General features: G+C 40.8%; 1 protein-coding gene across 2 annotated transcripts in view; it reads right to left on the bottom strand.

The window, feature by feature from the left end:
- The window catches only part of LOC107083702 (ankyrin repeat domain-containing protein SOWAHA-like), a 49,854-nt gene that overhangs the window by 10,658 nt on the left and 28,229 nt on the right, over positions 1-10,967 (bottom strand). For both annotated transcript variants that reach the window (XM_015373120.1, XM_015373119.1), the window contains 3 exons: positions 9,243-9,254; positions 9,061-9,063; positions 770-856 (listed from right to left, as the gene is read on the bottom strand). In XM_015373120.1, the coding sequence (XP_015228606.1) occupies positions 770-856; positions 9,061-9,063; positions 9,243-9,254 (102 nt within the window). The remainder of the gene's footprint in view (positions 1-769; positions 857-9,060; positions 9,064-9,242; positions 9,255-10,967) is intronic.

Here is a 10,967-nt window from a genome sequence, read left to right as displayed (position 1 = left end):
GATTCAAGTAACAAATGCAACTTTTTACAAAAGAAGGTGAAAAAATAAAGAAGCTAATTAAGTGATACATATATTTATGTCTCACCGTATAATAAAATTTCTACCTACATATTTATTAATTGTATTTTTGGGGGCAATTAACTGAATGCTTATTTATTTATTTATTGAGCATTTTTTTTATTTATGTATTTATTTTATATACGGTAGAGCTGTTCCTCCATACCTAAAAAATCTTATCTGTGCAAAGCCTAACTATCACGTTATTATCGCGTTAACTCATCAATCAATTAACACCGACAATTATTTTATCTCGTATTAATACAGTTTTTATTATTTCTTTTATTACTGTAAAAGTCTGTTGCTCCCAGGCTTTTATTTGGTAAAACTAAATGTACCGGAACCGAAAAAGAAAAGAAATTGAAATAAACAAACCAACAAACATGGAGAAGGGTACGGCACTTTTACATGGCCATTCAGACGGCGCAGTCGACAGAAGCAAAGTTATTTGTAATAACTTTAAAAGCCGGCTGATTCATTCCAATAATGGATTTTATTGGTTCATATTTGACAGATTTCATCTATAAATATTGGATATGAATATCCCTGATTTTTTTGCAGAATCTCATCCTACAAAATTTTTAAACAAATATTCAACAGTGCAAAAATAACCAGTTAATTATTTTAAGTTGTCTGTCTAAAATCTAACCATACGAATATCATAAAGTTGAATGAGATCCCACTCATAACCTAACTTTTAAACTGAACTTACTGATTTATTGTTGACGTCGCCTCCGGCGTCGGCCACCAACGTTGCCATGTCTTTGTTGCCATGTTTGGCGGCCCAATGCAGAGCAGTCTGTTTGCAAAAGTCCAACAGAAAAAAGGTGTTACGAGTATAATAACTGCTGTTGCATTTTTACAAGCTGTTGTGCCTCTTATTGGCTGTCAGGGGGGCAGAGGTCCAGGTATTTGCAGAGAGGGGTGCATGCATGGAGGGATGGTAAGAAGGAGAGAGGGTTTCCTGCCATCTAACGCAGCCTAATTACAAAACAACACAGCACTGTGCCCACAGTTGGAGGGCCTGGCCGCCTGTCACCAGGGGGAAAGATTGATGATGTTAGTGTGACCCGAGGGAGGGGAGACCCACCCAGACATCACAGCACTACTGTCAGCCCACGTCAAGGAGCGTAACCTGAGCCCTCCCATCAACACAACAGATACTCCCATATGTCCGCCTTCTAAGACACTCGGGTGTGAAAATAAAACACACATGAACAAATAAGGCGATTTAAACCATATCCACCTGCTGGACCACAGCTGTGATCCTCCTCTTTCCCTCCACGTTCAAAGTTGTGTAATTATGGGCTATCAACAGGTGAAATCTGTGTAGGTGAAAAAGTCGTCTCGGCAACCGCATCCACCCCCTTAGCCATTTGACCCTTAACACGGCAAATCAAACAGTAACCATTTCAGAACTGCATATTATCTGTGGATGAATGAAGAAGGCTTTAACCTCCCGTCTTTATTGACTGAACATGTGCTGTGGAGAAACAGCCCCAACGATTAATCACACAAGAAGATGAAAGCTTCAATTTACAGGCTTTACAGATCAGGTCATGATACAAACGATGCGGTCTCTGCAAGAATCCTAAAAGTTTAAAGCTAACCTTAGGTGCAGAAATAAATACCCATAAGATCCATTAAAAAAAGAAAGAACTGCAATGTTCTTAGAGATGCCCATAAACCAGGGAAGGGTTACAAGGTCATTCTATAGTAATGCAGAATATTCAAGCACAACTTGAAGAAGCTATTTATACGATTGCCACCAATTTAAGCCTGTTTTGTGACTGCTGGGACCCGGATGACTGAGAATTTGCACAGACAAGTCCTTCAGTGTCTTTTTCCCCTCAGTGGAACATCTTCTGTTGGAGCTATTTATTCTTTATTTCTTTATCCATTTGAATTGGGTTAATTCCTAAACTTATATATTTTTTTTAATTATTTACAGACTTTATTTATAGGTTAATTGTTGAATTTTGTGTATTTATTTTTTGTTTTTTTATCATTTTTTTTCTGTATTTATTATGTAAAACAGGAGGAAATGTGGGCTGTCCACTTTCTATAATTGTAGGAGCCTAGTAAGGACCAGCAGGCATTTGGGTTAGGGGCCTATGGATTTGTACCAGTGCAAGAGAGGTGACAGAGCAAGGAAATGTTTGAACTTTGCAAAAAAAATAGGAAATAAATCAACTGAACATCTACAAGTTTGGACTTCAACTTCTTTTGCCTGCGTCAAGAAAACGTGACCCCAGTGCCTATAGTGGCTTATTGGAACTTTATTGGATGTTTGGTTTGACAAATAATCGCCACTACATCTTCTATAAAAGTTTTTTGGACGGTAGAACAATCTCTCATCATCAACTAGGGTAGCAACATCAGACAAACATTTTAAATTAGCTTAATTTAACTGTTGATGCAGCCAAATTAGCATTTGTATTACTTTTAGATTTGATTGCGGCCTTTGACAGTGTGAAGCACAGCATCCTTTCAGCTCGTTAAGAGTCACTTGTTGGTATTTGAGGTACAGTGCTAAACTAGTTTTAAACCTATTCCTTAAATAGGAGGTTTTCTGGACAGCCTAGGACAGCATTCCTCCTCGGTTTCTCCCCAGGGGGTCGATATCAACACCAGTTTTTTTACTTTGTAATTGCTAACTCTGGGTTTTATGTTTAAAAATCACAAAGTCTCCATTAATTGTTTTGCAGCCAGTCTGCTACACTTCTTGCTTGCTTAAAACTTTCTTTTATGATAAAGCTTACAGTTAGAATTGCTAAGGGTGTCTCTATAGTTATGCTACTATAGGCTAAGGCCGGTGGAGGATATAGAGACTACTTCTTATGCCTCTTCTTCATATCATATCTATTCTCCAATTCACCAGTATTCACAAACTTTATGCTTTTTCTCATCATAGTAGGTTCGACTGGCCTGGTTCTGTGATACAACCCTGCAGCGAAAAAAATCAGGGGCTGCTAACATCAACACCTTCAATTATAGATGGTAGGCTTTTTTTCAGTGTTTAGTCCTGTTTCTCTCAGAGACATAATAGGTATGAGCTTTCACTGTGACTAACTGAGTGTGCTTTCTTTCATCCTGTTTAACATGAAAACTTTCTCAGAATTTGTCTGCTTAACTCTTTCTCTAATACCTCTTTCCCACTGGCCGAAAAACCCATTTAAACCAATGAATAATCAGCTTGTAGTGGCAGTGGGAACAGCTAACTGACCCGTGTTGACCTGGGTCAAACGACTCAGCAAGTGACCCAGGTTAAAATTGCTAATCAGAGCTGAGCCGTTTGACGCCAAACAGTGGGAACACCAGACCCAGGTCGACCCACTAAATTATGTGATACCATTGACCACAATGTACGGACGTCAACACTCTGCACTAGTTACGTCTGATCTAACTAGCCCAAAAAAACTCTGTTTATATTTGATAAACATGGAACATAAAAAAGCGAATCAACTACGCCCTGGCTTTCTTACATGTTGGTCTCCATTAATTACTTTTGTGATTTTTGTTGCACTGGTGACATCATCAGCGCTAACCCAGCGTGATGATGTCACCAGACACGCAGCAGTGGGGGGCAGAGGTCACCCATCAGATTCAGCTTTTTTTACGAATGGGAAGGGACTCAAATGCTGATTGTTAGCAAGTCGACCCATGTCGTTCATTTCCATGGGAAAGAGGCTTAAGACAGCGCCACCTATTGAGCTAGTTTATCGTTACTTTCTCTAACATAGAAAGTATTTATAGATCAGCGCTTCTGTGTTCCTTTTCTATGTCTGCTTCTGTCTCCTTCAACCTCCAGTCAGCCTCGACAGAAGATGCTCACACTGAGCTTGCTTCTGCTGGAGTTTTCTTCCTGTTAAAATAAGGTTTTTCCTCTCCACTTTCACTGCATGCAGGCTCAGTGTGAGGGATTGCTATAGAGTTGATGATACAATGCAAGTGGATAACAACTCCTGTCTCTAAATGCTTTTCCAGTAGGAGGCAATCCTGCAATCCTTCTTAGATAGAAAACATTTACCAAATCTGACTGTATGATCTGGTTGAATTGTTTCTGTAAAAAGCCTTGAGATGACATTATGGGAATTGGAGCTATACAAACTGAACTGAATTAAAAAAGTTCTGGGGGAAAATAAATCTTTAAAGCTGTGTTTAAGAGCTTAAAAGTATATTAAACACTTTTCAACATAAAGGGATAAAGACTCAGATGACAGATGATTTCCTTGTATTATTCCCCTGTGTGTCAACCACAAGCCAAATACCACTTCTTCTGAACTGGAGCTCTTTATTACTGCCCGAACGAGACTTTTTCTGTTCACAACCGCTTCTCCCAACAGGCTGGACAAGCAGCCATTAACAGAAACGTGTCTTTTTTCTCTCCCTTCAGGGAATAGAGGCAAAGTGTAGCTGCATCTAACATCGGGGGGACAGATTGTGATAGACGGCATGTGCTTGGAGTATCTCCTGATCTTTAGTGTACCCAGTGTCACAACAGAAGACGGATTGGCCAAGGGGCAGTTTGATAGGCGGCTCGCTGGGTTTCCTGTAGAGCGGGGATGATGTACGAGTCCCCAAACAGGATGCTTGTTCCCTCGTTTCTGTTCTTGTTCCCCCACTGCCACCCCCCACCCAGGTATCGGATCAGTCAGGGGCCAACTCTGAGCCTCCCCGCCACGCGCTTCCCAACGAAGAAAGTGGAAGCCGAAGTTGACTCAGTGTCGGAAACACAAAGGCCTGTCTGGTAAGGATGTGGAGGAGAAGACGGAGAGGACGGATGGTGAAATGATGTACTTACAAACTGTTTGTGGTAGGAAGTCCATCACAGTAGGAATGGAAGCAGGCATCACATGGAAAACAGGAAGGAAAAAAAGGTGGTGAACTCTAAAGAATGTAAAAAACCATCAGTTTTTTCCCACTTTATCATAACCACAAACATTTGATTTAATGTGTGGGATTGACACAAAGAGGTGTACAGCTGTGAATCGGAAAACAAAAAGGAAAACATGGCTTTCAAAATCATTCTCAAACACAACAAAAGTGTTTTCTGCGTTTATATTCAGTCCCCTTTATTTTGACACTCTCAAAAGTGCTCTAACTGGTGAATAGAGTTCATAATAAAATAATCTCACTTTTAGACAACTGATCCAACAAAACATGGCTTTTTAACTTTAATGTCTTAGCTACTACTTTTTCATCAAAATGATAAATTACTTTAAAAGTAACACAACCACATAGCGCCTAGAATAGTGCAGAATAAGTGTTCATTTTACAGAAAAATATTCATTATATATAAAATATGTATGACTGCCTGGCTGTGTGTTTCCTGGACGGGGCTGCCTTTAAAGCTGCTTTTTGTGTCTCTGCGTCTGTCTCCTTGAACCCCAGTCGGCCTCAGCAGATGGCCGCTCACACTGAGCCTGGTTCTGCTGGAGGTTTCTACCTGTTAAAAGGGAGTTTTTCCTCTCCACTGTCGCTACAAGCATGCTTAGTGTGAGGGATTGAATTTGAGTCAATGAGTCGATGCAATCAACTGGTTTTCCTTAGATAGAAAACTTTGAATCAATTTAATTGTACGATCTGGTGAACTGTAAAGTGCCTTGAGATGACGTGTTTTGTGAATTGGCGCTATAGAAATAAACAGAATTGAATTGAAACTGAATTGAATTGAATTGAAACTGAATTGAATATGCAAAAATGTTAACAGGTCCATAAAATATAATAAATATTTAGTTTTGGTTACGACGGGAATAGGATTAGCAGTTTAAAGTCAGTTTAAGAGCTAGCTCAGTGATAGCTCTGATGGCTTCAGTGTTATCCAAACTGAATAAACAAGCAACGAAAAAAAGGATCAAAACAAAGGTGGACATCAGTCCAGCTTTTGATTTGCAGCTTTTTCTGTAGAAAGTCCAGCTTGTGGTTTCAACTTAAGCGAGGAAGGAACTCAGAAACTGTGTGGAGGAATCTGCTTTCCTTTTGAAAACTTCAGCGAAATATTTGCTAATGCTAACTATTAGCATTAATAAGCTACATTAGACAGTAGCTTCTAGATTTAGCGCCTCATAGGGTTCCTTGTTAATTCATCATCGTCAGCTATTTGTAGAGAGCCTTAAAACAGCTAAAAACAAAGGTCTGAACATAATAAAAAATAATAAAACACAACAAAAGACTAAAATGCAGCATACAGATATAAAATACAACGATAATAAAAATTGTTTAAACTAAATAAGCAAAGATCAAGACAACTGTTGTCCCGCCAGTGTTAAAAGACAGCGAATCAAAGTAAGTCTTATGTACGGTAACCCGACATCCCAGATTTCCGGGGACAGTTCCCGTTTTGGACCACCTGTCCCCGGCTAAATCTGTCCCCAGAAATGTCCCCGATGTTACAGTTTTATGAAGGAGGGGTAAATGTTCCATGTAGACTTTTATAGGGCTTGGGCGTCATGACGTAATTACTTTGCGTGGCCGCCATGTTGATGGCCTCCTTTACCGCTGCTCAGACTAGGGTTAAACATGCGCACCCTTTCTGAGGCTGTCGTTCTATTGGCTGGAAAAGGTTGCTAGGCGACGATCTACCTGCAATCTGAGAGAGAGCAAAAAAAATCCGCAAGCAGAGCCTGCGGGTTTGTGAGCGTATCTGAGACTCGAGCAGAGTTTGTGCACGAAGAGAAGGAGGCAAGCGAGAGGAGAAAATATCTGTGCAAGAAGCATTAAATCTGAGAGAAGAAACAAAGATTTGAGAGAGAAGAGAAAATATTTGAGAGAGAGCGCATGTTTTGAGTGTGAGCATTATATGTTTTGAGTGCAAGAAGATGAAATTCTTTTCTCAAATTGAAATTATGTGCTCTTGCATTATGGCAGGATAATTCTCCCATAGGGTTGGCAGTTAACATTACTAACTACACCTTTGAAACACATAGCTGCTAGTTAAAAGTACATTACATGCGTGAATGGTTGTTAGCACTAGCGGTTAGCAGTTACTAAACTAGCAGGTTCCAGAGCCCGTCTAAGCACAGTTTACCTTCGTACGGATTACTGTGTTCCCACTGTTTGCTGGCTTTATGATCTGCAACTCCTGAACCCATCCATTCATGAACTGCACATGAGACTCCAAGGATTGTAGCTTCCGAACTGTTTTGAAGTATAGGCGCTCACTCATCGGTGCTCCACTCATTGTTTGGAACTTCATATGGATCCAAATTATTAATAATGCTGATTTTGTCAACATACCGGTCCCTGGCTTCTCTATTTTTATGTGTCCCGGTAAATTCCAGATCCTTTTCGGGATTTTAACATCTGTTTTCTCTCTACTTCTACGTCTCTTCTTTCAACAACAACGTTGTATCAGAGCTATGTTTACGTTCGCGTAGCCCTCAACATGGCCGACACGTCCCACAATGCAACGCGGATCCCAAGCCCTATTAGGGTAGAAAGAGCGCTTAAGCATGTTGCATGCAGAAACAGCTGTTAGCTAGCTGGTTGGCAGCTGTGAACATATGGATGAGGAGCAGAGCGCAGCAATACACCGAAAACCCACATCGTCTGCAACCGCGCCATTCCAGACCACCTGAGCAAATCCTAAAGCTTCTGCGGTTTCTCCCGTCTTGCTCCGCTCCGATTTCTTCAAGGCTCAAGGAAAGCATCCACGACTTTATTACTATTATTAAATTCATAGGAGCAAAACATGCGGAAATTGACGCTAAATTTAATGACATGATTAAAACTCACAATCAGCATCCATCACTTGATTCTGCCCAAATATTTATTTTCGTTGTGCATCTTCAAAATAGGGATAATTAGGATAATAAAATTAGTTTGTTTTCTACCTCCAAACTCAGCATCTCTGCATCCATACACGCCAGAGATAAGAAGTTTGTTTTGAAGTTATCAGATGCGCTCTTGGAAGCTGTTGTGACTGGATTTAATGAAACTTTTAAGCCTCTTAGTAGGAAATAAATATTTTGATGCTTCAGGGTATGTTGAAATACCAATAGTTTGCATTCAATAATTTAAATAAACGGTCTTTGTCCGAGTTCTACTGATGAACTAGTACCACTTTAGCCCGGTCCAGTTCAGTTGTGTGTGCCATTTACGCTCAACAGTTACCTCGGTTACCGTGCTCAGACCGATCTCGGCACAGTTTCAAAAGGGTACTGTTAGGATTTCCATTTAAAATGAAAGTTAGAAAACCATTTTTAAATAAATAATATATAATAAAGCTATGTTTTTTTTAATGTGGGAAAATGTAATTTCCCCAACGAACAATTCAAACCGACTAAAAGCTCTTCCAACAAAACTTTCAAAAGCATTAAAAGAAACAGATCAGATGTTAAAGCTCTTAGTTTTTCATGCCCTGTTCAGGAGTGTTTTGGCTTCTTTGATTTTCCCTATCTCCGTGTGTTATCTCCACCTCTGCTGAACGGTGTCAGGTTGAGGGCTGAAACATCAAAGAGGCCTGAGGAGGACTTAGTACCTTCCCAGGGGCACATGCAGCATTGTTCTACAATTAATCCCAGCCTGCTCTATTACTTTCAGATTATCTTTAAATGGGCAAAGTCTTTGTGAGGCATTAAGACTCTCCTTAATCTGCCCCCCCATCTCCCAACACTTCAATGGCAGCCGGGCTATCTTGTCCGTGGTGGAGATGGCAGAGGCTTAGGCCGACTCTTAGAAGGTGGTCTGCCATGGCCACAGGACGGTGTAAGAACTGACATGAGGGGAGGGACAACAAACATGAGCTGAAATCTCTTAAGCGCACTGGGAGACAAATAAAGGGATTTAGGTTGTCAGGGGGGCACAGGAGCTAAAAAGCTATCTTTCATAATCCTTTTGATAGTGGACCTTTGAAATGCGTGATCTGGATGTTCTTAGAAGAGGAGAAAGATCGCGCCAGAATCCTTCAGTGGAAAAAGTAAAGCACGTTTTTTGAGACACTGGAGTAAACAGGGTATGACATGTTTAAGGCCTTCATGACTTTTTAATGTACTGTTTTACAAACTGGTTTCAGCAAGGAAAAAAAGAAAAAATAAAGGTGCTGTATGGAACCTACCCCCTGAAAGGAGGCGTCAGGGTCACAGCCGGCAGCCGTTATGTCGGAACGAAGGAGAGAAAAGCTTCAGGTAAGGCAGAGGCAATGATAACCGTAAAGCATGTTAAAAATCCTACAACGTACTCACCGAGGTGAAGTCCTGGTTTCAATGAACACAACAGAGAGAGAAACAGAAAAAACAGAACCATTTATTAGTCAGATTGCTTTTATTAACAAGCTTTTTTTTCTTAGTAGACACCCCCCCTTATCAAGGTATTTAGTGACATCAGTCTGAATGCAGTGCTGGTATTATTGGACCTCAGTGCAGCAACCTGTGCTTTATTTTACTAAAACACCTGGAAAACTGTGTCGACCTTTCTGCTCCAGCACTGCACTGGTTTAAGTTCCACTTCTACCTACTGGTGTCAGTAGCTAACTTTACATCGAAGACCAGAAAAATCGCATTAGGCATTCCCCAAGGGGCTGTCTTAGAGCCCCTTTTATTCACTATCTACCTGCTCCTTTTAACTCAAATCTGAATAAACACCATAAGTTCCCATAACTATGCATGTAACTAAGAAATTGAGGACATGGATGGAACAAAACTAAGGAAATTTAGTTTTTGTATCAAAGGAAGAGTGTTTAAAAATAGCATAGAGCTTCAGTTAATCCAGCCAGAAACCACCAATCAGGCTCTTAAGGCTGATTTATACTCAGAAACTAGGTCATCTGCGTGTGTGTCGCAGTGAACGCAAATGTGCCCCCGCCCCATCCGCAGACACCTGGTGCACCTCTCCAAAATTGTAGGTGACAGCAGACCGTGCCGCAGACAGGAGGCCTCTGATTGGTCAAATCTATATCCGCTCTACACTATGCGTATTTCCTGTTTGGTACCTTACCGGCTTGTTTTATTTGTATGACCGCCATTGTGGAAAACGACCAGTGAAGTTGGACCAGCTAGAAGAGCAAGGTGAGCGAGCAAGCTGGGACCCTTTTTCCACCTGGATACAAATTTTTTTTCGCCCTCATGTCCCTCCGTTGTCGCACAAACTTGTCCCAACTTCCTAATCACCTCGGCCGTATTTAGACCCACAGCTAGTTCCTGATTGTCCCTCTTGCGTTGTGGCGTAGAATAACAGAGCACAGACCACGCTTCAATATTGGGCATAAATCAAAAATGCGACATGTGTCACTGCGACACACTGCTGCGGGAAGATAACCAAACTTAAGTCTGGGTGTAGTGATGGACTCTGACCTGAACCTTCAGAGGCTCATAAAGGGAGGAACAAAGTCTTTAATTACCCAAAAAACATCTCCAAGGACTAATGTCTCAGCAGGACCTTGATAAACTAATTCCTGCTTTGATCTTCTTTAGCAGAATTGATCCCTGCAGCTATGTCTTCACAGGTCTGCCTAGAAAGTGGATCAGGCAGCTGATCCAGAACTCTGCTGCCTGCGTCCTCACTAGAATTAGGACAGTGGAGAACATCAGCCCAGCTCTAAATTCCTTCAATTGGCCCCATGTATCTCTGAGAATAGACTTTAAAATACTTATTTTAGTCTTTAATTTACTGAATGACTTCTCTACAAATACATTGCAGTGGATCGACAGCCAGACCTCTCAGGTCTAATGGATCAAAATTACTCTGCAGCTTTTAGTTCTTATACTCTACTAATCTGGAAAAAACTCCCAGAAAATAGCAAACTAGCTAAAATGCTCAGCTTGTTTGAATTAAGATTTAAAAACTTTCTTTTTTTTTTTTAGTCTTTGACTGAGCTCTCTAAACCAGGCATCCCCAAGGTCAGTCCTCGAGGGCCGCTGTCCTGCAGGTTTTAGAGGTTTCCCTGCTCCAGCACAGCTGATTTACATTGA

The sequence above is a fragment of the Cyprinodon variegatus genome, unplaced genomic scaffold, assembly GCF_000732505.1.
Source record: "Cyprinodon variegatus isolate N-32 unplaced genomic scaffold, C_variegatus-1.0 Scaffold81, whole genome shotgun sequence".
NCBI lineage: Eukaryota > Metazoa > Chordata > Actinopteri > Cyprinodontiformes > Cyprinodontidae > Cyprinodon > Cyprinodon variegatus.
The sequence above is the reverse complement of the archived record's forward strand: the minus strand, read 5'-3'. Positions and strand labels throughout refer to the sequence as shown.